We start from the raw sequence: 26,498 nt of genomic DNA on the forward strand, positions 1-26,498 counted from the left end.
TACATACCACTGCTGGGCAGTGGGAGCTGGAAAAACTTCAAAGAGATGAAAAGATGGCACATTTTTTTAATTTAGGATTTCCAGACCTTTTTTTTCAGTTTGTCATGCTGTCTTTGTTCCACTGTGGTGTTTGCGTAACCTTGTTCAGTCTGGAAAAAGAAGTGAAATAAGAAAAGACCCTGTCACTGTTACTGTTTTGCAAATGAGAATTTCACCAGTGTTTCAGTGGGAGTGTGAATGGGCCATAAGACACTTTGTTCCAGCTCTAGGAATGGAAAGACTTTTTTTCTTGAAAACACCTTTTTCAATTATAATATGCTATTTCAATAAAACATAGGGTTGTGTTTTTTTATTAATTAGTGAACTGAATTAAATAATGTTTGAAATTAAAACCAAAGGAAATTATCTTTCTGGAAAATATTTCGTTCTGAAAACTTCAATTTAGACTTAGTCTGCATTGTCTTTCATGAAGTTTTTATTCCTTTCCTTACATTGTGGCCTGTAAGTAGTGACAGCAGGCAGTTTATGAACAAATCTATCTTGTTTCATGGGCACAAGTAGGAGACACATCAACCAGAAAAATAAAGAATCCTTCAGTATGTACCTCTTAGCTGCTAGCCACAGAGATTTTAAAATATCGTAATGAAATAGTTTTGTTAATCTATGCCCTATCATTATATGTAGTATGAAGATTTTTATTTCCCGAACCACAAACTAATAAAGATGAAAATAATATATTTTCCCTTAAATGAATTACTGTATGTATTAATACCAAATGAATACCCATGTGTATTCCATCTGTTGTATTAATTTTATATTATTTCAGTACCAGCAACTACCTGCAACTACCTGTTAGGTGAAACTGCATAAACATCTAAAAAGGAAGGATAAAATGATATGCAAAATGTAATTAAAATTATAAAATAAAATAGCCCAGCCCAAATTATTCTAGATATTCAATTTATTAATATTTTAAAAAAAAATATTTTCAGGCAGTATTATTTTAATCTGATTAAAAATTTAAATCAGTTATGAAATTTCCTCTAAAACAGAAGCTCTGACCATAGCTGGCTTTATCCAAATAATCAAAGCACTTAAGATGTGAAGCTTATGAACTGAAGAAATGTGTTTGTTTTGAAGGTGAGTTTTTTCCATAACCACTGATCACTGTAATAACATGTTGGGGTCACTTCATGACTGGAAGGAAGCAGGAACTTGCTTCTGTCTGCAGTAGCAGTTTTCTTGCAGTAACTGGAGGAAAGAGTCAGGCTGAAGGGGTTGCTCCCGAGCCCTGCATGAGGCCTGCATGGTTAGGCTGGGAGCAGTGGGTGGGTTGATTTGAAGAGTTCCCATTAGATACTCGAGCTAAGTCTGCTTAGAATCACAAGGGTAGACATGGAAGGGACATCTCCACTAGTGGATTCAGTGATGGCAAGGAGGCAGTGGTATGTCATTGACTGTCACAGCCTGGGGACCATACCCAGGGGGCACTTGCCCTGTGGCCACCATGGTAGTAGCCTCTGGGTGTTTCATATATGGGCAGAGGCTCTTGCATGCAGTGATAGGAGCTGCAGTGGAAACAGCACTTCTATTGATGGGAAAGCTTTTTTTTACCATTTTTCGTTTGAGTTGCTTTTGTGAAGACAAATATTAAATAATGATAATTATTTAAATTATTTAAAAGTATTATTAAATTATTAAAGTTACTTAATTTAAACTATCTAAACATTGTAAAATTAACTCCAGTTTAGGGTGATGGCTCATGAATTCTTCAGCTCACTTTGTTGACTTCTTTACTGGTTAAGCAGTTTTTTTGCTTATTTTTAGAAGTACAGAACCAAAGAGATGTATAAACAAAACAGAATAGGCATAAGGAGAAAAGTATATGCGACATTGTCAGCACAACATTCTTTATCTGCAGCTGAGTCCTCATTAAATTCTGGTATTTTATATACTTTTGCAAAGTGTAGTGATAATATGTGTAACAGTGTGCCTCCTCTGATTAAGGGCTTCTCTCCATGGGACCAAAGTATTTGTTGCCATTACTAGTTTCATCAAAGCATTTTGGACAATATTGAACTTCCTATGCCTGGCTGGCAGGAAAGGGGGATGTCTGTGTTTGTACAGAACGTGCTTAATTTCATTTTTGTATAATCATATAATCTTAGAATCATTGAATGGTTTGGGTTGGAAGGGACCTTAAAGATCATCTAGTTCCAACCCCCTTGCATGGGCAGTAGGGGGTTCCTTCTTCATTCTGATCAGAGCTAATCTCCATACCTTCTTAGGTCTTCACAGAATCCATGCAGAAGCCATCTGCAGGTGGCATCATCACTGTGGCAGATCTTGAAACTGTGTACCAGTAGTAGATGTATTGCCCCATCAAGCAGGTTACTGGGAGGAGGAGGCTCTGTTGTGTTTGCACTGTGTGAGGTGCTACCAGGTTAGTGGACATGTCGGGCTGAATTATAAGAAGAGAGGTATTTCTGACCTCAATTGTAGGAAGAGCTACAAATACCCCAAAAAATTTACCCTTGAAAACTATTTTTATGTTTCCTAGTCTATGACCTTCATATCATAAAGACATAAATGTTCAGACCAGCTTTAGTATCCATTTTTAGTGTGCCTGATACATGATGTTCTGTGTAATCTTGCAAAATACCTCAAGCACACATTTATCTCAAAATAATTTGTTATCAAAGCAGTGATATGTATTGCAACAGTTGTGATGAGCTGACAAACCACTCTGATACAGTGCTGCAGCAGGATTTTGTCCAAGCCACGACATCTACTGAGTCTCAGCGGCATAAATGTTGCCTGGGTCAGATCCCGCCATTGCTTTATCATGGTTATGAAGGGAAAGTTCAGTCCAAAAATGGACATTTTTTTTGCTTTCTGCCAGGTTGTATGAAATTCGGACTCTGGCAGCTAGGAGTGGCTCGGAGTCCCCAGACACACATCAGTAAACTGCAAGGGCAGGAGTGGTGACAGTGAACTGCGGGGACTGCCACACTGCGTGAGATGCTCCTTTCTGCCTTGCCCTCTCTTCCTCCCCAAGAAATAAGTGTGCATGAGGCAGGGCTGGGCCAGGTTTTCCTTTTCCTCAGTTTAGCCAGGAGGCAGTGCCATCCCCGGCGTGCCCGCGGGTGGCAGGGTTTTACCCCAGGCAGGACAGGACAGGGCGGCAGGGTGAGCGGGTCCTGCAGGCTCCCCAAACCATCGCTTGGCTGCTCAGCAGCCCAAGGCTGCTCGCAAGGACAGTGCTGGGTGCTGAGGGTGCTTACAGCTGGTTCCCAAGCACACCCCCTGCCACCATGTCTGTTGTGTTTGGGAAACTTTCTGACTTCTAGGGAGAATTAAACAAGGAGGATGGAAATACAAACCTCCCTGGCTCTTGGCTCTCATTTTCCCTGCCTTAAGTTAGTATTTACCGCTCCAGTGACAATTTATAGGCCAGTGTAACTGAGGTCAGTACTTGGCTCTCTGTGTCTCTTTCACCAGCTGCAAGCTGGAGATAGTAGTGTTTTAGTAGGGCTGGGTGAATAATTAATGGCGTGGCTCCTTACTAAACAGATGTTGCCCCTCTGCTTGCAGATAGTCTTCAAATTGAATGCATTTTTTCAAATTCATTTGTTGTTCCAAATTATTCACCAAGTACTTTCTGTAAATAATTCTATTGCCCTATAGTGCATTCAGAATATGAATTTGAAGATTGCCTTATATAAGCATTTTTCATTGCTGATTAAAACTTGTTATTTCAGCAACTATGCTTTCCAGTAAACTAGTTTTACAGAGCCTCTCTAGAAAGTAATGCAAGGAAACCGTGAATAGGTTAAAAGATAATGTTTTGGTGGTATTTTTTTTCCTTTAAAGCTCTAATACTCATCTGCCTCACTTAGTGCTGTGAAGAATGGAAAGGTGTTTTCCGAATCTGTAATGCTGCTTAAGTAAATAGTGATACTCCAGCCCTGGGTGCTCTTCCCTGCCTCTCCTTTGGGTAGTGGGTGGTACATGGTGGTGATGTATGGTCCAGCTACTGCTGAGCATAGGGCTGGAGGAGAGCACAGGAGGTGGTACACTGCTGTGCTCAGAGTCCTTGAGACTGAGGCTGTGCTAATAAATGAAATGAGTGAGGGCCCAGAGAACAAGTAGCATGACATGGTTTGGCTCTCATCTACATGGCTGGACAACTTGCCTTCCTAAAAGTTGTCTGTGCTGACTTACAGAGTTGGTCTGTGAGCTGTGATGTCCTCCAAGCCTTGCCAGGCAGAATCTGCTGGGAGTCTGAACCTTTTCCACACACTGTACAGACAGTATGGATGTGTGGATGTCCCTGTCTTTGGGTCCTGGGTAGTTTCCATCATCTCAGAAACATGTTTAATAGCCTACAGATTGCTGAACTGCATTGCCCAAAGCATTGGTTATTTGTCTACTTGAAGATCCATGTACTTAACTCCTCTGTGCCCCTTCCCTGGGAGCTGGGGAAAGGGAGGTGCTGATGGTGTCCCTGGAAAAGGGCTGGGAGGGGACTGCTGCTCCCTGCTTTACCCTCTAGGAAACATAGCAGGCTGGGAGGGAGCCTAGGAATCTGGCTGGTGGTTTGGGTCTACCAAGTAGGAGCCTGTTAGGGCAGACTCTAATTCTTGTGTGTGCTCCATTATCTCAGGTTAGATCATTGCAGAGAATGATGACAATTCATGCAGGTAGAGCCCTAAATACCTTTTTTTTCTTTGATATATAATGTCCTGTTACAGCTACACAAACATCTTGGGGATGTTACAATAGTGTGTTATTCTTCAGATCTTCATTCAAGCTGAACTGATAAGCAAGATCCTTGGGTTGTGTAGAAGATACAGGCCTCTATCATACAACAGCTCGTTACTTTCTCTGAAAGTGTACTGTTTGACTTTTTTTGATGACCCACTGTGCTGTATCCACAATAAAAAGGGAAAAAAAGTTCTTGGTAAGGAGCCCATCACATGCAGTGCTTGGGCAGCCTTGCCCATGAGACAGTCTGCTGGGAATTTTTTTAGATAAGAAAGGCTGAAGCTTCAGGCATAGGGATTGAATGGTGAGAGAAGTTAGGGTTTCTTAAACCTCATTTATATATTTATCCTTTCATTATTATACCTAGCACTGTCCAAGATTTCTTCAGCATTGGAGAGGAATAAATAGATAAAAATGCCAGGAAAATGAAGAGTGACCAGTGTTAACTGACAGGTATGGACCTTGGCTGGCCATGCTTGCTCGCTCAAATGAAGAAACATAATCCAAAAAATCTCCTATAACTGGGAAAACACAGGCTCAGTCTGAAAAAGGCAGAATATCAGTTCTGCTCTTGTTCTAACTACTCAGGTATTGGTGGTGATTGAAACTATGTGGAGTTTGTAAGCTGTTAAATTTTGTATTTAGCTTCAAATCAAATATGTTGGTGGAAATGTTGAGTGTAAGTATGATGTAAGCGTGCTTAAAAATCTAAAAATTACCTTTGCAGTAGCTTGTTTTTACTTCTTGTGTTGTCAGACCTAGGGGGAAAAAAGGAAAAAAAGCGCTTCCTTAGCTCTTAAAGTTTTTGTAGATAAGAGCATGCAAAAAACTAAATATAGTAAAACTGCTGCCTTGGAAAAATGAAGTTGTTGCAGTGTCTGAATCAGTTCTCTGTTACTATTGTTTGTTAGGTGGGTTTGATTTCAAGAGCACAGATGGTGGTGGTTTGGAGAGACTGTTTTAAAAACCTTGCTTGGGTTACAGAGCAGACACAGTCCTCCACCTCCCCCTTTCTCAGGCAGTAAATGCAGTTGCTAACATGAGACGTGGATCTCAGGGCTCCCTTCTCCTCCAGCATTTTTTTATTGTCAGAGCGGAATTAGCTATTGTACTGAAATATCAGCCTGGAAGATGGATAGGTGCTGTGTGACCAGTGTAGCTGTACAGAAATGCCCTCCTCCCACTGCAGGAGGCAGGGTTGATCGTGGCAGTGCTGAAAGCCTGACGGCGAGAGATCCCATCGCTGTCACCTGCATCTGGAGAGGGGAGGGTGGGAACTGAGGGGTCCTCTATGCTCTTCTCCCTGGGCTAAACTTCCTTCTCACTTAACTGTTATTCTTCCCATCCATAGCTGTCACGGAGGAATCAAGGTTGCAGAGAGACTGGTCGTGATCCTGGGGTCTCTTAGTGGCCCATCAAGGGGGTCTCGGCCTGTGCCAAAGCAGTGAGAGGCTGAAGAGGTGCTCTGGTGTTTCTGTTGAATGTGAAGCCTGGGTGGGAGGCAGCAAGGGGGAGCCTGAAGGTGTCCACGAGGTGTCTTCAGCTGATCAACAGCTTGCTGCCACTGGGAGAGGGGATGTCCCCCTTTGTCCTCTCTCTCCTGCTATCCTGCTGCTGCCTTGGAGGGCAGTGGTGGAGAGGCAAAAGGTGCACCCAAGCTAAATGTGAGCAGCGGGCTATGTTTGACAGTTTGAAAGGAGAGTAGCACACATCTGTTCTTCAAAGCCACGCCTGCCAGATGGCTAAAGGAGAGGTTTTGTGTCCTGTGACTTCTTACACCACCTCATTTTGCTTTGAGCAGACAGGCTGGGGCCTCCTCTCGATATTCTGCTGGATTCCCTGAACTGCACAGCCTTCAGCGTGCACTGGCGGATGCCGAAGCAGCACGCGAGCACCGTCACGGGATACACGGTGGGTGACCCTGGGTGCTGCTGGCAGGGGAGGGCAGTGCCTTGCGTGGCCTCATCCCGCCCTGATGGCCCAGCCAAGCAAGGGGGAGAGCCCGCTCTGGTAACAAATTGTGCCACTGCCCAGAACGTGATCAGGGAGCTTGAACGGGTTGAGCTGTAGCTTTAACAAGCAGTTTGTGTTTCAGAAGAAGGCTATGATGGGAATTTGGGTTGGATGCCAAGGGATATAGATTGCTTTTCTGTTGTGGTTTTTTTGTGCAAGGATTTTTGTGCTCTCTGCAGCTGATAAAACAGTAAAATAGGGCAGAGCAGGTCAATATTACACTGTGCAGTGATTCCAGGGTTGTTTAGATCCTTTGACTTGTCCATCCAGCCTGGGGATTGCTTTAGCAGGAGCAGCTTTTCCAAGCGACACCTCTAAACCTTCCCAGAGTGGCAGCAGCTACAGGGGAAGGAGAGTTTGTGGTGTCACTTCCCCTGATACATACTGTACTGCACAACATCTCTGGGAGCCCAGCCACAGCCTTACATATCAAAAGAGACTTTTTAAAATTCCCTCCCTACCTTTGTGGTGAATTTTGCTTGAAGTGGGGTGATTTTCCTGTCTTACCCAGAAATTTTGTAGGGGTGGCTCTGATTCCCTCCAAGCCTCTGCCACATTCGCTGCTGCCTGTCAGGCAATACAGAGTGGCTAGCTGAACCTGGGTTCTGTATTTTAGTGTGCAAGCAGAAAAACAATGAGCACTAATTTGCCATTTATTAATGTATATTAGATATTGTTTCAACAGGTATTCCATGTCAATGAAGCTCAGGCCCAACACTGTAGTCAGTCAGTGGGGAATTACCACCAAAAATGTGCAATATCAACTAGAGTAAATTGGTTTCCTCTTTAAGAAAATACAAATTGCAGTTATATTTTTATTTTTGTTTTTGTGGAAAGACTTGAAATTTCCAGAAAAAAATACTCCAAAATTAAATTTTATGTAATTTTATGTAATTTTATATTTTCTGAGAAGCAGAAAATTTCTTACTGTTGTTATTGTTGATATATACTACAAGAGTGAGAAAATTCCCTGAAACTCATATTTTCAGGTATCTCTGCCCCTTCATCCCATGGTGTGTAAATGACACTAATGCAGCCCAGCTGCAGGGTTGTTTTTTCTGTCAGGAAAGTGCTTGTTCTCTAGGACACTGAGAAGCACTTGCTGTGGCCAGATGCTGCCTCAGATGGGCTCTGTGTGTAGTTGGGTCCATTCTTTCATGTAGTGAGTAAGAGCCTTTTCTATAGCTCATGATATTTTTCAAACAGTTCCAATACCATATAGTCACAAATTGTAAGTATTTTTCACTGTTTGTGCAGTACATCAAGCACTCACATTTATTTTTAAGCCTTGAGCTCATGTGAGGTATGGTGGTAAAACCAATGACGAATAGCATTGGTAGTGCTATATCGAAACAATCTTCACTTCATCTTAGCTTTTGACCCTTTGGCATTTTGGGACCTCTGTGCACATTAGTGCTCTGGCTCATTAGTATTCAGCACACAGAAAGAGGCATGGAGAGACTTCTGTGATAAAGTGAGTTTTATAGTGACGTAATCACATAATGTAAGTATCTTCCTTATATGAAGCAAAATGCCTAGCTTGGGCAGACCAGTCCCACAAATATTTAGCTGTCCAAGCTGACCATGGCCAAATGATGCACAATTAAAGGTGTCAGGTCAAGTCTGCCCTGAAAATTTGGCTGTGTTTCACCTCAGTTCAGTGTATACACTGTAAGATGGTCATACTCACAACTAACAAATATGAAGGGAATGTTTAAGGGCATCGGCTTTTCATGCTTTTGGAAAAGTATGATGATGGGCTCAAATGCTGCCCATAATGTGATAACAATGCACTTGTTTTGAAGTCATTCTGAAGCATTGCCTTATTGCTTTAACCAGCTTGACTGTATCTTCTTCCCAAGGTCTTTTACTCAGAGATTGAAGATGACAAAGCTATTAAACAGCTCTCACACGATGTTCCCTTGAGCTTGGATATGCTTAGCATGGTGAGTATTTCTTTTCATCAGCAGTCAGAGCACTGCAGCAGAGCTTGCATGTGGGAACTTGTAGCTGTGAGCTTGCTGCTGGCTTGTGGGCTACACTGAGGATCCAAGCCCCATTTGTGCTCTTGGTGTTGATCAAAAGGAAATCACAAACTTTTTCTGTGATTCAGTCAGTGTGAATATACATTTGCTCCTTGTTTGCTGCCTAGTTTATAATGTAAAACTATTGGGAATTGCTTGCATCTTCTTTGTACTGACCTTTGACATCTACTAAAATAAGAATTTTTATTTTTAATGTGCATTTTCTATGTACTTCCCCACATGGAATGGAAATTGAATGACTCTATACACAGAGCTGGAATATCAGTGTATGTGTGTTGCAGTGTCTGACACAAGAAAGTGTGTAAGTTAAAGGAGACACAGTTTTCAGTGTGTTTTTTTCTCTGTGTGAGTCTGTGGCCTCCTGAAGTACAGAATTTAAAATTTAATAGTGCTGCTTTAGTTGCAGTTGTGCAAGTCACAGAATCTTAGGGGTTGGAAGGGGCCTCGAAAGATATCTAGTCCAACCCCCCTGCCAGAACAGGATCACACAGAGCACATCACACAGGAACACGTCCAGGTGGGTTTTGAATGTCTCCAGCAAAGGAGACTCCACAGCCTCTCTGGGCAGCCTGTTCCAGTGCTCTGTCACTCTCACAGTAAAGAAGATTTTTCTGATGTTTACGTGGAACCTCCTATGTTCCAGTTTGCACCCATTGCCCCTTCTTCTGTCACTAGACATCACTGAAAAAAGCCTGGCTCCATCCTCCTGACACTCACCCTTAACATATTTGTAAACACTGATGAGGTTGCCCCTCAGTCTCCTCTTTTTCCTTTCATCACTCCTTTGCTTTCTTACTTTATTTTACTCTCTCCTTCTCTTTCCTCCTTCCCTTTTTCTGTCCGATTTCCACTTCCATTTCCATTGACAAATGAACACTGCCCATCTTCTTCTGCTGCACAGCTGAGCAATTAGTGCTGAGTTGAAAGCAACCCCTCTCTGCTCCTGGATAGTTTGAACACTGTCTGCTTTTAAGGGTACTCAAGACATGCTGATGCTTCCTCAGCCCAGAGAAGCTGCTTTTTGAATTTAGCAAGGCAGACACAACGATTTTCCAGCCTCTGCTTGGGCAGAGAGTGAAGGAGTGCTGCTGGTTGGGTGCCGTGAGAGAAGTGCTTTCATACCACCCTCTGCGAAGGGCAATCTGACCACAAGACAGCAAGGTTAACAGGACAGGAATCAAAAGCTTACATGTGTGCTCAGAGGAGCTTTCCAGGCTTTCCAATTTTTATTTGGTCACAATTCAATTTTTTCCTCTTTTCTCTTCTCTTTGTTTTTATTCTCCTTTATTTCCTCACTCCTCTTCCTTCAGGCTCCCCACTTGATATTCAGTGATACGCATTCACTGGTATTTCCTGATCCTGTTGGGCAGTGCTGAGAAACCTTCCCTTTGAGAACTGTGAGTGAGAGGGGATGCTCAGACTTCCTGCAGTTTTCCTTCACTCTGGTTGTCAGTTCTGACTCTTGCAGGTTTCTGGGATCATGGCAAATTAAATAATCTAGTTGCCGTCATACATTATTTCTTTATTTATGCATTATTTTCTCCCTTCTGATCTTTATCTCTTTATTCTTCACTTGCTTTCCCCGCCCCCCCCCAAAAAAAGTAACCAACAAACCTTCTTCTTAGTAATGTCAACAAAGATCAAACAGCACATTGGTTTTTTTTTATCCTAACAGCAGTAATTCTTGCTGGGAGAACAGTCTGTATCCCAGTACCCACACAGATGAATACCAGCCACATAGACTGCTATGGATTGACCTTGTTTTAATTCCCTGACCTGTTATTTATGTAGTATTGCTGTCACTTTTTAGTATGTTACTTCATTAACAAGTCCTATTTTACTTTTTCTCAGGGTCAACTTGAAGGACAAGCAATTTTTGTAAGTATTGCCTCATATAAGCTTAGTTGCAGCTGTGATTTCAAATGACATTGAACATTTTTGACCTGGTGTTACCATACATTCACACACAAAAGTTGGTCTCAAATAGTGATTCTACTTAGCACTTACACAGGGTACTTTGTAGTAAAAATGTGGCAAATAATACCTAAAGCTTAAAATTAAGGAGGATGTGTGTAGGGATGGTGGCTCCCTTTTTAGCAATGGATAAGCTTTCCTATTGGTCATTGAAAGTATTTATGGCTGTCCTGTTTTGCTGGAGGAAATTTGTGTAGAAAATGAGCTATATCCAGGCAGTGGGGACTTGGTGGGGACAAGGACAGTTGTGTAGTCAGACACATAGTGACAGGAAAGACAAAGCAGTCTGGCAGTGGGAGAGGAGGTAGATGAAAAAACCTGAGCCAGTCCAGCAAGAGGCGAGGGGGAGGAGGGTGGGAAGAGGCCAGCCACTGAACACCCAGGAGGAAGGAGTGGGAGACTAAGAACTAGTATAAAACAGGTTTGAAAGAAATACCAGCCCTCTCAATGGCTTTGCAGCTGGTGAAATATTCAGATTAATTATTTCCAGTTGTGCACTTGGTCCAGCCTGCTTCCTCTGAGCACTAAACAGATTAGGCATATTGTGAGGGGGAAAAAAGCAGGAGGTGCTCAGTTTGGGTAGGATAAGGGCAACAATTTCAGTGTTTAACTGAAACATCAACAATCTCTTACAAACTTTTTTCTCTGAGATCTGTTCTAGGAATAGAGAAATCCCACAAAGTTGGTGGATCTCATGCAGCTTTCATGGTCTCAATTAAGGGAAGTTTGGTTGTACTGTAGGAGGCTGATGTCTGGAAGAGATCTCAGGATGTACTTGAACCAGGACTATCTGGCTTGATCCCAGCTGAGCTGGGTCTGAATTACGGCATTTCAGAGTTGAGGCTCCATGCTGGGCCCTTTTTTTTCCTGCTTGACAAAAATAACACTTCTGAGGGGTACTTGTGGAAAAGTATGACTGACTGGGATTAATCAGCTCCCAGCTGTCATTAATCCTCAGGAAGTGGTGTTCTTGCTGAAATGCTTTCTGTTGTATTCATACCAAACTCAACAGAAATCTGCAATAGTTTTGTGGTTAAGTGTGCATAGTTGATGTTTCTGTCACCAAGTCTCCTCTGATGGTGCCAGGTAAGGCCCTGCTGCTGCCTCAGAAGCTTCTCTGGACCATGTGAGACTGTCCTAGCAAGAGCTGAACTGGCTCACCTGTTTCTGTGTGTGCATGTGTGCTTGCGCCTGTGCATTAGCAAAGTGGATAATGTATTATAGCTACATGATGTCATCTTGTAATAAAGAACACATCAGAGAGAGCAGCCAGAAGTGCAGACGCAGTACAATTTAATAAGACAGTTGCTCTACAGGGCAATATATTAATGAAGTTGAACACAAATATTTAAAAAAAAAAAAAGGCAAGAAAAATTTGCAGAGTTTAAAGGTGGGAGGTTTTAGGTCAGTCATAGAACCCCAGAGAGCAATAATGCTCCCTATCAAATCACCAAAGACACCAGTACGAAATGGGGAGTGACTAGCTGAGACCAGTAGTGCGGGGAAGGAGTTGTCAGGGGATCAGGTGTCATTAAATATAGCTCAGTTTCTGCAGCTGTGCTGTAACACAGGGTTTGATGCTTTTTTGGATTAAAGCAAACCAAAACAGAAAACAGGTTTTCTTTGGAAGATAATTTGTAATCCAGGTTTCAGTTTCAGCACACTTGGAGGGAGGGCACGCTGTGTGGCAGGGCAGGGGGGGATATAAGGTTTCTACACACACCTGACCCCTCTAACACAGAAAAGGCATCATGTTGCTTCATGCCATTCAAGCATGTGAGATTGTAATGAAAATACCAAATGTCATTTTGCAGGGTTTTAGCAAGAGTGTTATGTAAGACAAGAAAATGAGGTCAGTGTCTAGTAGAGCCTCATCAACAACGTAATGTCCAATTTAGGGTATCATGTTTCAAACTGTAGAGGCAATCTGATTGAAGATAAAGACTACAGAAATGATGGGGAGCTAACTCTTCAACATACCACCTAAATTACTTATCTGTGAAGTTGCTGTGTCTCTTTTGAGGTGGAGAAAACCTGGGTTCAAGATGCTTCTCCTAAATACAGAGAAGAGATGAAATTTGTACACCCAGGCTCCTGGACAGTGGGGTACAAAGAAATGTGTTTATTTTCCAGAATCTCATTTGAAAGCGTTTTGGTGTGAGGTGGGTATTCCCTAAGATTGCCACTGGTCAGAGGAGCTCGGTGATTTCCTGAATCTTTACCTATTCGCTGATGTCTTGATCTTAAAGATTAGAAGGTACTTGATCTCAAAGATCTCACATGTCACTGTATGAGGACATTGCCAGAAGAAAAAGAGGCGTGTAGCTGTGTGTGTAAGGCAAGAGAGCACCTCCCTGAGGTTTTGAGGGTATATGTGTTGAATTTAAAAATCTAAGTTGATATTATGACTTCAATCTGATTGGCCTTCTTGTTAATAAGACTCACTCTTTTTAGTTCATTCTAGACTTGAGTCTGGAGGTAATAATATGGGGCAAGTACATCAATATCCCACTGTCTGCAGAAGCCAAGTTCCTGAATAGTGTGAAAGCAAAAAGACATATAATGCAGGATTTTATTACTTTTTTTTCATTAGATTGAATGTAATAAAAAGGGATGCCATCAGGATCAAAGACCCGCAGTTTAAATACAGATGGACAGTATGTGTGGCAGGGAGAATGGAATTGCAGGAGCAGGATCGTCAGTATTTTCATCAGGAGGAGGTGCTGGGTTTTCAGCAACTGGTTTTTCAGATCACCTCTTGAAAGATCTCAGTCACTTCACCTATAAGATGGAAAGACCCAGATAAATTGTTCTGTGTGAGTGTTCTTGCTGCCTCTCTCTCTGCAGTTACTTTTCAAGCAGTGATATAATCTCTCTCAGATGAATCCAAATCATTCAAGCAGATCAAGGGTGAATGATGGAAAAACAGGATAATGGTCAATGGTAATTAGAAATCAGTGATGGAGCTCCAAAACTGTGGCTAGAGAAATGACAGATGGCAGGGTGTTGCCTAATAGTGATGTAGTAATAACAGGAGTTCCCCAAAGAATAGAGAGGGAGAGTTTGTCCAAAAGGCAGTCATGAGGAAATTTAGCAGTTAATAAATTTTTGTCATTGTTTACTATTTTACTGCAACTGGAAATGCAGATTTAAAGTCTGTTCCAGTGTGAAAAGAAAGGAGATCTCTACATTTTCAAACACACTGTAAATAATGTTTTTAATATCAAAGGATGGAAAGAGAAGAAAAGTTTCTGTAAAGGATTTTTTGTAAGTGCTTTTTTTCACACCAAAACAGTCTGTGCTGTAGAACCTGGTATTTCTGTTTACTTGTACATGCTGTCAAAATTTGTACATTTGGGATTTGCATCTCTCCACAGATAGGCTGTATGTAAAGAATACTGGATTTCTATACACACATACACAGGGTCCATTAAAGACCAGATCTAAATGTCTGAAGCTGATCCATGCTGTGTGCCAGCCAGTAATAAAATTTAGGGTTTTTTGGTGATATTTGCTAATTTCTGGGAGATTTCGGCAAGCTCCTTGGAACAGTATTCAGCAGCACAAGGTTTTCAGATGAAAGTTAGTATTGCCTCCCTTACAGTAGTTGTGGGTTAATCTTTCTGTTTCTGTGGTAGAAGGACAAATAAGGGAAATGCTTGCTTCAGGTCAAGGCTGATAGCTGGGCTAGGAAAATTGTGAGAGGCTTTGGGACTGATCCCTGCTCCGTGAGAAATTAAAAACCATCGGTTCACACTGCAGCAACTTGCTTCTTTCTCCGGAGCTTCCGGACTCTGGATTTAAAACAAAACCAAAATAATAAAGAAAATGTACCAGACTGATAACACATGCCAGCAATTGGCTCGAGGAAGGGAATACTTTGTGACTTTGACTTCACCAGCAAAACAACTAGGCAGCGAATGCAAACATCTGCAACATTGTGAGTTATGCTGAGAAATGGGTCCAGGTCATCCCTGTGGATTCCCCAGGGCAAAGCTGCAGCTTGAGAGGAAACACGTGGTGCTGTTTGTGTTTGTTGCTTCCGAGCTGGTCTGAGGACAATCTTCCTAGGAGGTTACATGAAAAATGCTGTATAGGATCCCTTAATCCCAGCTCACAATGCCATCACCAGTTACATGGAAGACGTTTCACCATGTTCTTGTCTTGTCTTCTCTTGACTCTGGTAGGAGGTTGTTATTGGTGATCTGAAGCCAGGCACTCCACACCGTGTTAGTGTTGGAGCATATGGCTGGGCAGGAAAAGGACGGCCCAGCATGCCCAGAGATGTGACAACCTTATCCCAAGGTAACGCTGCATACATGGCTCTCTGTTGCAAAACTGGCAGGGCACACATCAGTCACATGGCAGGTTGCTCATACCTGAGAAACTCTGTCATCGTAATATTTTACTATTGCTTTTTCCACAAGTATATTGGTTTAGAGGGACAACAGGTAAAGGGAGAAGCCTCTAAATTTGGTTCCCCAGTCTGTGGGTGTTGGGTTTAAGTGGATGATAGCCTGTCCATATCTCTGATGCTCCTTTGCATTTCTTCTGGCTTAGACAAGTGCATGCCCCCTGGACCACCTGACCAGCCCCAGATTGTGGTAGTTTCTGATTCCGAAGTTGCATTATCCTGGAAGCCTGGAGAGAGTGAAGGAAGTTCTCCCATCCAGTACTATACGGTGGAGTTTATCAGGCAAGTATGCCCATGGAGTCTGAATTTCAGTGTTTGTGAACTACAGGATTTTTTACCTAAACTGCACTGTTAAACTGCATATAGATTCTTCTCATGATTTATTTACTTTCTATCTGTGGTAAACTTAGTTTTCCTCTGGGTATGTGTTGAATTACTGGAATTAATCTAGTATGTTATAAAATCACCAATAAATTGTACCTTCTGATTGAAGAAAACAAACTCTTAGTTTGCCATGTTTTTTTTAGTAAAGGCCTGGGCAAATGAAGTTTTAAGTTTCTCCTGTCATCAGATGCTGTTGAACCATACTGAGAAAAGAATGTGTAGCACAGCAGTTCCCCTGAGCAGAAGGATGCTGGGCTGTTGTAGGAAATAATCTGGGGTTTGCAAGCTCAGTATGTTGGGTGGTTTTTTAGGACAGAAGTCTCACATCTTGAGCTTGCAAAACTCAGACTTGCTTTGTTATTCTAATGCTAATCAAGTTTACAGGAAATTTGGCCTTTCCATTTAGATTTTGTTGGGGGGAGGTGGGGTGCTGGTTGTTTTTCCTTTTTTTTTTTTTTTTTATGTTGAACTCTAAAATTTGCAGTGATAGAACTGGACTGTGAAAAACTGCCAATAATGTTGATTTTATAAGATACATATGGAGGGTCAGGAGGAGGAGGTGGTTGTATCTGCATACACAAACAAGTATTCATACCTGACTGTTCATATACTTGTGTAAGCCAGTATGCAAAGCTGCTTATTTTCATGCACTTACCCCTATGTTCAGCCTTACAGTGAATGCAAGATTCAACCTTTGGAAATTAATCCTTTGTGTGAACATTTGATGACAGGTTTTAGTTGAGGTTACTGGAAAAGAAGAGAGAATTGGTTTTTTTTAACTGTTCTGAGCTGTGAAGGTCAAAAAATCGTTTTTCAGAAAAACACATTAATTTTTTAAAAAGAGTTGTTGTCCTTAAAACAGACAAAAATAATTAATTTTTTTCCAGTGCTTCAAGTCTGGTTACAGTATAGAAGGTATTGATATAATGAAAAGAGTTCCCAGGCTGAAAGCCTTCTTGTGAACTTATGTTGCACTTTGTGTTTGAATCAGAATGCCCCATATTTAGTGGGAAGCCATCTAATATTGATTGCACTGGGAGGCAGGACATGAGGGCTAAAGACACATTATGGCCATCATGTAAACTCTGCTGTAGCATTACCATGAAATTTCTCCAATACCTGTTTTTTTTTAACACAATCATCACCTGAGCCCTTCTCTTTGCTCCCCATCTCTTCTTTCCCATTTGCCTGGTGAACAGGGACAGGATTTTGTTGGGTTCTGATTGACTGCACTGCTGTCGCCTCTGTGCTTTTGCTAGAAAGTGAAGCCTGCAGGTTCAGGTACACCTCTTCATAGCACCAGGGGCTTGCTAATGGAAGAAGTGGGCATCTCCATCTAACACACTGAAAGTGCACCCTGAAATGATTTTATTCAGCTGGAGAATGGAAAGCTGCCTTCCTTGTTTAAGTCGAAAGATGCAAGTAATTGAAATTTCAGTGTTTTGTTGTTTTTAGATTTTGGGAAAGAATTTGCTAACAGCACTATGTTTTGATTACATTGTTTAGTTTGAGGTTTAAAGCTAAGCCTGAAGTGTATTTGTTAATTTTAGGATTAGACTTAGACTTGGAAGCTTGATTATATATTTGGAGAAAGTTCAATGAGCCATAGCCCCTAATGGCAGTCAGAGGTAAAGATTTAACTTTAAGCTTCATTGTCTTTTACAGCATGTAGTTTTAATTACTATAAAATTTATTAACATGAATCAGAGCTGTTGAATTAAACAAATGCAAAACCAAAACAAAACAGTGCAAATAAATTAAGAATTAAATCCTCTTATGTCAAAGAAATACAGTATTATCCTATGCTTTTGGAAAATTAAGGACTTTCTTATGCAAATCTGTAACATCTCTTGGGTGCAGCACAAGCCTCTAAAAGCTATGATGTTGTTGAAATTATTTCAGTCCCCTTAGAACTAACTTTATGACTTTAACCCTAGAAAAACCATGCCAAGAGACTGAGATGAGAGAAAAACACTATTTGCATTTACTCAGCTGTGGTATCAAGGTTTAAAACCTCATGATAATTCAATACATTAATTGTTTACATGTACCATAATCTAATCGGAACCAGAGCTAACCTGCAGTCTGTCTCTGCTTGGGGTCTGAATTTGGGCCTGTATTTAGGCATGTGCTTGAGTTTCCCTTGGGACCTGTTGGTTTGCTGTAGGCAGCAGAGGTCTGCAGGTGGTTTCAGAGGTAAGAAGGGCTGAGCTAACTCAGGCTCCCCTTGGCTCTTGACTATAAGAGGATGATAAAGAGAACACGATCCCAACTTGGCTAAATGCTGAAAATGAGGAGAGCTAATGTAGGTCTCACTGCTCACTGCATAGTTCATAGGGAATGTCTGGAACAATGTGTTAAACCCAAAATAGCTAATGGAATCCATGGAAGATTGCAGGCTCAGTGTTAATACTGTTTCTTTACACTGAGTAGTATGTTATGACAAACAACATTGTTGTCGGAGTCCCTAAAGCAAGACCATGGGCTTCAGTATACTAGTTTGGGTGTTTTTCCTAAAGATACTATAAAAATTTTATTCTCAAAAATGTCTTGGAAATTTTCACTTAAGTGCTCCAAATACTCAAATTTTTAATCTGTTGATTGCCTACCCAGTCTTCTAAACTTAAGGACTAACTTATCTGGATTTTTATAGTTAGCTATCTTCTACAGAACCACGTGTGTTTCACCAGAGTATCCCTTAAAAGGAGTAGGTCATTTGGTATGCAAATGGACTCAACAGGTTTCCAAATTAGCCTTTACATAGTGGGGAAATTTTTCAGTATTTCAGTCATGACATGAACTTTCTCCTGCAATGACCTAGAGGAGCTCTGCCGATTAAACTGGGAAGATGTATATGGGTGTTAGGGTGGAGCAGATTCAGCATAGTGGTGTGAACAGAGTTCTCAATTACTTTGAAGCTTTCCACCTTAAAAAAGGTGTAACCCTGAATCCAATCCATGTTGAAGTAGCTGTCCCTGGCACGGCACTGTACTGGGCATTCATATTTACTTTCATTTGCAAAGAACATGAAACAACGGATCTGATCAGGGAGATGCCTCCTAATATCCAGCAAAAATACCTTTAATACTGCTTTCCTGATTAATGCAGGATACACCTGTCTTGATATGTACCTCAGTATTTGTGAGGGTTAAATCCTTGAAAAAGTAATTGACAAAGAAAGATGAGTGGAAGATGTAGAAATTAAGGAGGATATTCTTAACAATGTAAGGCAGCATTAGAAGTATGAGGTTAGAAAACTGTCTACTTTTCCTTTCCTTAGAGTTGAACTGGCGTTGTGGTTACTATATTTTGTAGAAAGTGTGCCAATAAAGTTAAATAATAATTACTAATATCCTATAGTGCATTATTTTCTTCATTGAGTATTTTCCATATGAATAAGAATGTGTTGTACTTGTCACCTTCAGCAAGAAGAGGTAAAAAAAAGGTAGAGCTGAATTTGCTACTTGATATAAATACAAATGTAGCACAAAAGAACAATCAAGAACTGTATAAAAACTGGATTGTTAGCAGGTGCTTCACCCTGTTGAATAATTTCCAGGTGATTTTAAGAGGAAATGCAAGTGAGTGTAAAATTGCTGTTCTCTATATCAGAAAGATTTTGCTTTCTAAATTGAGTCAGTCCCTGGGTTATAACATAAAGGAACGATACAAACATTTTGGGTATGTTTGGGGCAGAATTCTGCCCTTGATGTGTATCTGTCCATAACTGACTTGATCCATGTGTTTATTATCTTAAAAACATACTAACTCTGTCACTGACCAAGCTCTTACTGTATGGCCTTTCTGTGTTGGAGATGCACAGCTGTAACTTCAGGAGCAGAAAATGCCCTTGAAAGAGGTCTGATTTCTCCATGCACAGATACATTCTCTGGAGCAGCCCTGTGATGTCCTGGCCAGAGGCAGAGACATCTTTGCTGGTTCAAGGGATGTAGCTCTGCAGAAAGATGGGAAAAATGGCATGAAAATGAGTTCTTCTGATGTGTAAGTTGACACAAACTGAATTTTGATGCAAAAAAGGACCACGGAGACAGTTTTCAACAAAATGTTCCCAGCTTAGAAAACGCAGGAGCTGGCTGGCCCAGGACACCATTACCAGCTGAGTTTATTTTGTTCCTTTCCCCATCTGTTTGCCATTTTTTCATCTTGTACCGATTTGTTCACACAGGGAATGTTCTGGAGAAACAGCAAAGGTCTAGTGATAAATCTCCCTTGTTCCCTTTCCTTCAGCTGCAGATGCTTACATGTTTTCAGGCATTTCCTTTATTATTCACTTCTGCAGAAGGAAGCCTTGCAAGAGACAGTCTGTGAAGTTGAATGCTAGTCTAGGGTTTGTGTTATGTTGTAAATCATCTTAGGATCATCTTAAGGACTCTCCACACTGCAGTACATCCTTTGAGCCCCTTCCTCAGAGGTGTGTGTTTGCATTCAGGCACAGACATCGGCAGGGTGTGTCGCAAAGAGGCTGTTGAGGCTCCTCTTGAGCAAGCAGGAATTTCTTGGGCTAGAATTAGAGCCAAAAAAAGAGATGTGTACAGGAAACTTGAAAACACTACTAAGTGTGTGGAAGGAAGCAATGTTAACAGCTTTCAGTTGGAAAACACCATGGATTTTCAACTTGGCCCAGGCTCAGGGAAGGGAAACAATGAAAGAATAGCCAAAAGACATGCTTCTCTGTCCACCAGTAAATGGTGGTGGAGGGTGACTTAAGAGGGTCAGTTTAGCTGTCATTGCATCTTGTGTGTTTTTCTGATTTTATTTTTATTTTTAGCAAGACAATGAAATATTCGCACCCTGCGCATTGTGCACAGGAGCTAAGCAGCTGGGAGCTGCTGCTGCTTTGTCACTGCACTGGCCCTGCTGGCACAAAGCAATGAAACCTCAGCGATCAATAAATCTCATATTGACTGGTAAAAGGAAACGTACATTAACTTTGGCATTTCCTTCCAGCTGCAAATAAACACATATAGAATGCCTGCCTTGTGCTATAATTTTCACAGGAAGACTGGTGGAGACACTTGCAGCTAGTGCTATGTAAACATCGGTAGATTCAGGGAGCACTTGGAGGTTATTTCCTGTAATAAACATCATAAGGACATCTGACTAGAGGACACTGGAATAATTTTCTCTGAAATGAATTTCTGTCCTTATTTTACTTTCATAGGCTTCAATTTTAATATTTTGGGTGGCCTAGACTTAACATTTACATTTTTTGGTGTTTTTTTTTAGTAGTTTCTTGCCTTCTTGTTCCATTCTCTCTTTGTTAAGTAGAAACCACTGTTAGAGAGATAGAAATTGTGTAAATGCATCAGAATGCTCTCTCAAAGCATTTGAAGTAGCCCTCTCCTTTTTGATGTCCCTCTGCAGATGAACTTATACATTTGAGACAAAACTGCCATGTGAATGGTTCTGCTGATTTTAGATGGATTATAATGGCACTTAAACCAAGCATTTATTGACAGTTGGCTTCCAGTAGGAATCAGGAGTTAACCAGGCTTTTTCCAAAGGCAGTCATGGGAATGTTGTCACAAAATCTACGTGCATGGGCTGTGTGATCTGTATTATTGTTCTGGTTTGGGGTGTGTTTTTTGTTTGTTGTTTTGTTTGTCTGTTTGTTTGTTTTAAGAGAAGACACTGGATCCAGAGTTTCCAGTGTTGGTGGATTAATCTGATTGCCTGGGAGATCAGCTGTTAGATTCTTCTCCTGCTAGTGCTTGTGCATGTTTGAAGTGACTTGGTGGCATTAGAGCATGAACTCTTAGAAATAAATCAGGATCTTTCCTTCTGTTGTGAACTTTTGCTTCATACAGCCAAATAGGAGACTAGGAACTGCTAGTAATATACCCGCACTTGAAACCTGTGAACCCCAAATCCATGAAAATAGATAAACAGAGCATGATCTGTCAAACTGTCCTCTAAACAGCCTCCTTGGCTTTATAAACAAAATCTGAATATTGGTTTTGTATGACGATAGTTTTGATATCACAGGCTTTGCAGCTTAGTAGTGGTTGCATGGTCTGGCCCCTTAAGAGTAAAAGATTTCAATGATGATTTATCAGGCTTATATCTCATTTATTTTTTGTATTTCCCAGGAAAGTTTAAAGGCAATTAATTTACACAGCCAGCTTTAATTATTTATCATTTTGACTTCTTTTGATCCTAAAGGCCAGACCTTGACAGCAATTGGACAGTAATAAGAGAGCAGATCCAGATGGAGTCTATGGTTCTCAAGGGACTTCTCCCAAATACCAAGTATCAGTTTGCCATCCGAGCTGCAAACTCCTATGGATCCAGCCCTGCCAGTGCACCGAGCGACATCATCCGAACCTTCAGTGAGTAGAACTGCCTTTTTGTAATTAGAGCCATGTAAGAATGAAGTGTATCTGTAAATAAAATCTGTCTGGGGTAGCCTGTGGGAGGGCTTCTGGTGGAAAGAGCCACATTCCAAGCACAGTCACTCACAGCCTGACACTTCTCAGTCCTGCCCATGGAGCTTGCAACATCCTGTGAAAGTTAAGATGTAAGCAGAGATTTGAAAAGCTTCAAGCAGAAGCAATCCCATGACGTTTCTCTGCTCTGGGGGGTCATTGCAAGAAATTTTTTGATTGCTAGTTACTGAATTTTGTGCTGGCTTCACACAGAACTGGTAGGTGAATATAATGAGGAAAAATGAAGAGGGAAGTCCAATGTTAATTCCGTTTTCTGTCCTTTGAAACAGTACTGTACGTATTACAGCTATAATTTAAACAACTGGGGAAAACAAAGCAAATCTATGCTGTATTCTGAGGAGTGAGGGTCTTAAACTGTTGAGCACAATCATTAAAATAATGATATAAACAAGTGAGTATCCCTTTTTGACCAGAAGCTGAGTAGCAAAATTATTAGATGAAAATACATTCAAACGCACTTGAATAATGACAATTTGTTACCTATTACGTTCACATTTGTGCAGCAAGGTAGGCCATGCACACTGCAATAAGGAGTAGATCCTGGGCACCTCTGATGGTCTTCCTTGGGATGTAATCCTCTGTCAGTGCTGGTGTGTCAGTGGGCTGACCTTGAGATGCTGTTGCTCATCATCAGACCCAAAGTCAGAGCTGTATGTGAGAATCCCAACCAAGCCAACAATCACATCTCTTGCACAGCAAAAACCCCAGTGTCACAGAGAGTTAAGTGCATGGAACAGACCCACGGCTGGCAGGGTACAGGGACTAATTGATCTATATCCTGAGTGTGCCAAACTATTTATTGTGTTTAAAAGTTTCCAGTACTTCTAAGTTCCAGTTTTGAAGGCATTTATATGGGACAGGATACCATGCAAGACAAGGTCTGGATATAATTTTAGCAGATCAATGAACTATTAAAAAAGAGCAACAAAACTGACTTCTTTTTCTTCCTCACCTCCATGTTGAATTGCAAATCATTTTTCATTAACTGGTGGAAAATGAGCAGCTGGTATTCAGGTTGGACTGTGAGCCCTGCAAGAAGAATCTGCATGCTGCAGAAATGTGGACCAGGTCCTTAACGATCCACCAATTTAACCCATGAAGGATTTATTCCTAAATTGCCCCCCTAACTGTGAATCCCTTGTTTTCATTGACTCTTACATTGCAGTTTTGAGGGTTTTTTGCCTGTGTCATAAATTCAATGCCATTAACAGTTTGCATGAAGTTTGTTAGGGCTGTTTAATTTCTGAAGCGTTTGTATGGTTGTGAAAACCAGGAAGGTGCAGTGTGCTCTGGGCTTTGTTGGCCCCTGGATCCCTACTGCCTTAGGCATACTTGTGTATTTCTTGTTATTGTGTTTATCTGTGGATGCAAGTGGCTGCATTCTTTGGTCAGAAAAGATAGTGTATAGCTCTGTTAATAAATGTGGAGTAGTCTTCATGCTGCACTATTTACTGCGGTACTGTAGGAAAGGTATTTTGCCTTTGGGAACCACTTGTTCTGCAGAGACCTGTCGAGATAGCTCTAAAACGTGGGTTTTTGTCAGTAGAGCTTGGAGTGAAATTCACACTTAGTGTATATAAACACTGATTTCTGGAGAGGTTCATAGGGTGCATGAGCTTGATGCTCTGCCTGGATCAGACCTGAGGAGTGAGTGTATTCTGTGTGTTGCACTGCTCCCTGAATAGGCTTAAAAATGTTGTGCTGGCCCATGGTAGGCACATGGGCTCTCCTGTGGCTGAAAGATTAGTCTCCCTGCACCAAGGGGCTGGCAACGCTTGGGGTCAACCCCCGATAACGGGCAGCGCTTCGGCAGTTTGGGGCCATATCATGGCCATGATGTGCTCCAGGCCCACACCAGGTCATTTGCACTTAGGGCTATTTTAGCCAACTCTGGGTCCTTTGGCAAATGCAAATGTTCCCTTGTCAGGCTGCTCTTAGCTCGTGAATTTTGCAAATAGGCTTAAAAACTACACATAGCCACTATCTGTGAAAGCCTGTGTTATCTTGGGGATAACTGTAACAACCACCTTTTTACAGAGCAAGGAGCAGTGTTCAAGGCAGCAACAGATGCATGCCTTTAGCAATAAGTTCTGTGGCTCTCTGGAAGCAGGAGAGTAATTTTATATAACAGCTCTCACTTGGCTTTAGCAGTAATGTCTGTGTAAGAGCCTAGTATGATGTTAACCAGATACACAAATACTTTGTGCATGGGTAGAAAAGCTAAACGTTTGTTGTGAAAAAATTTCTTTATTAAAACCATGCATAGCCTGAACATTTATTTTCCCCCAAAACACTATAAGTCCCTGAAGAGTGACTTAAATGTTTGATGAGCTTAACACAGAAGAAAAAAAACCAACCAAACAACAAAACCAAAGAAAAAAAAAAAAAGCAGAAAAACCCAACCAAACCCTTCTAAGCTTAAGGCCAACCAAGTAAAACTTAATCCTCATTCACATCATGTGTCTGTAAGTACCTTCCCCCCTTCTAGTAGCCAGAAAGCCAATGGTTACCTTCTTTGGCCCAGTTAACCATTCCCTCCAGATGCTCAGGTACAGACATTTGGTGGGCTTGAGGTCCTGTAGGTCCTGGGGTTTTCAGCTGTCACTACAGGAGGACACGTGCCTCCCATGTGTCTCCCGGACACCTGACAATCATCTGGGAATGCCTCAGGTACCATAATGCATCTCAGGTGGCACCAGATGCCTGAATCTCTCAAACTTCCAGCAGATACTTATTAGTTACATGTGGTTAGTGGGTGGGTGTCAGGCAGTTGACACGTCTGACAATGACCCATCTTTGCTCTTCAGGGTGAAGAATCATAGGAATTACTACCTTCATTATTGAAATGGTGCCTCCTTCCACGTGAACAGTGAAACATGCCACAAATCTTGTATGTTATTTTCTGAGTGCCTGTATATTAATCAGAAATATCTGAAATATCTTAGGAAGCTGGCAGAAGTCCATATTGGCTCCTTTGCATTACACTTAGTCCAGGTAGTGCTGGCACTTAAGTACTTAGTGTGTTTGGATTTTAAAAATTTATAGGTTTGTGCATGAATATTCTGTATTGTTATGCTTATTTTGAAGTAACTAGTGCTTTTATGATGTTTACTTTAACTGAAGAACAAACTCCAAGTGTTGCCTCAAGTGCAGTGGACCTTCAGGGTATGGTGCATTGGCTGGGGTCTCTTGCAGCTCTTCTAGGCAGGCTGACAGAGATGAGTCCCGAAGACACTGAGCCCATGCTACTTGGGGATGTTTTCTGCTGGGGTTTATCTGATTCTTGTATGTAATTCTCTCATTTTGGTTTTAAAAAGTGTCTGGCTTTGCAGTACTCTTGACTGCATTGTTTTGGGTCAGGAGAGGAAACCATTGCCTTTGCTAAAATGTTCCTCTGCAGGGTTGCTAATAGTATCACCTAGTGTGACAGACCTCCCATGGTCTGTGCAAGCAGAACATTTGGACTTGATTATAAGCAATTATCCCCTTTCCTAGTAAAAAATGTATGCTTGGTTTATGATACATTGCTCCATTTTCAGGGAGGAAAGAGATGGCAGATTTCCCCAAGGGTTCTCATATATTTATGATTTGGGGTTTTTTTGTGCTTTTTTATTTATTTTTTTTTCCTAGAAGGAAATTATGTAATAAATCAATTTTTGTTGCCTTGCTTAATTACAGCTGCAGGTTGCAGGTATTTCACTTACATGTTTGTTGTGGTTTTGCTGTATCAAATCTTTCAGTGCGTCATGGACAACTTACTTGAGAAGAAGATTCCATATATTAAGTTTAGTAACAGAAAAATAAACTATCCCAAAGAATCAAACAAACAAAGTGTCATCACCTGCATCACTTAAATACCCTTCATTGCTTGGGGAAACAGATGGGGTTTGCACTGTGCCTGGAAGGTCACCAGCCTAGGGCTTTGCCAGACCAACAGAGGAAGTGTTTTCTGTTAAAAATACCCTCCTGCTTGTCTCCACAGCAAGTGTAACAGAAGTGGCTGCCTAATCTGGGTACATCCCTTCCTCTGGTCCTTGCTGTCACAGCCAAGCTCATACCGAGAGAGGCATTGACACAGGTGCTTAAATATTCTGCACAGTGCTTGAAAGTGTCAGCTGAGGCCCAGGCATACGAAAAGGACTGTCCCTTGGGCCGAAACCTCTATGTAAATGATGGTGATGTGTCTCGGAGATAGCAAATGGATAAGGATTTCCACAGAACTGTTTCCCACAGGTCCGCAAAGGCTTTACAAAAGCAGCACTCATATTTATGCAGACAGGGACAAAAAGCAAGAGACAGATCAAGAGATATTTAGTGCCTCACTGTGAGTCATTGAAAAGAATAAAACTGAGATTAAAATGCCCCTGATATATTTTGGATTTAGACCTGCGAGGGGTTCTGCATGAAGGTGATTAGTCTGTCAAGACTTCACTC

The 26,498-nt window shown here is 41.4% G+C and overlaps 1 protein-coding gene across 2 annotated transcripts in view; it reads left to right on the forward strand.

Annotated features, from left to right (window-relative positions):
- EGFLAM (EGF like, fibronectin type III and laminin G domains) overlaps positions 1 to 26,498 on the forward strand; it is a 76,697-nt gene that overhangs the window by 12,107 nt on the left and 38,092 nt on the right. For both annotated transcript variants that reach the window (XM_051643270.1, XM_051643271.1), the window contains exons 2-7: positions 6,569 to 6,678; positions 8,643 to 8,726; positions 10,677 to 10,703; positions 14,987 to 15,104; positions 15,360 to 15,495; positions 21,781 to 21,947. In XM_051643270.1, the coding sequence (XP_051499230.1) occupies positions 6,569 to 6,678; positions 8,643 to 8,726; positions 10,677 to 10,703; positions 14,987 to 15,104; positions 15,360 to 15,495; positions 21,781 to 21,947 (642 nt within the window). The remainder of the gene's footprint in view (positions 1 to 6,568; positions 6,679 to 8,642; positions 8,727 to 10,676; positions 10,704 to 14,986; positions 15,105 to 15,359; positions 15,496 to 21,780; positions 21,948 to 26,498) is intronic.

The sequence above is a fragment of the Apus apus genome, chromosome Z (assembly GCF_020740795.1).
Source record: "Apus apus isolate bApuApu2 chromosome Z, bApuApu2.pri.cur, whole genome shotgun sequence".
Classification (NCBI taxonomy): Eukaryota; Metazoa; Chordata; class Aves; order Apodiformes; family Apodidae; genus Apus; species Apus apus.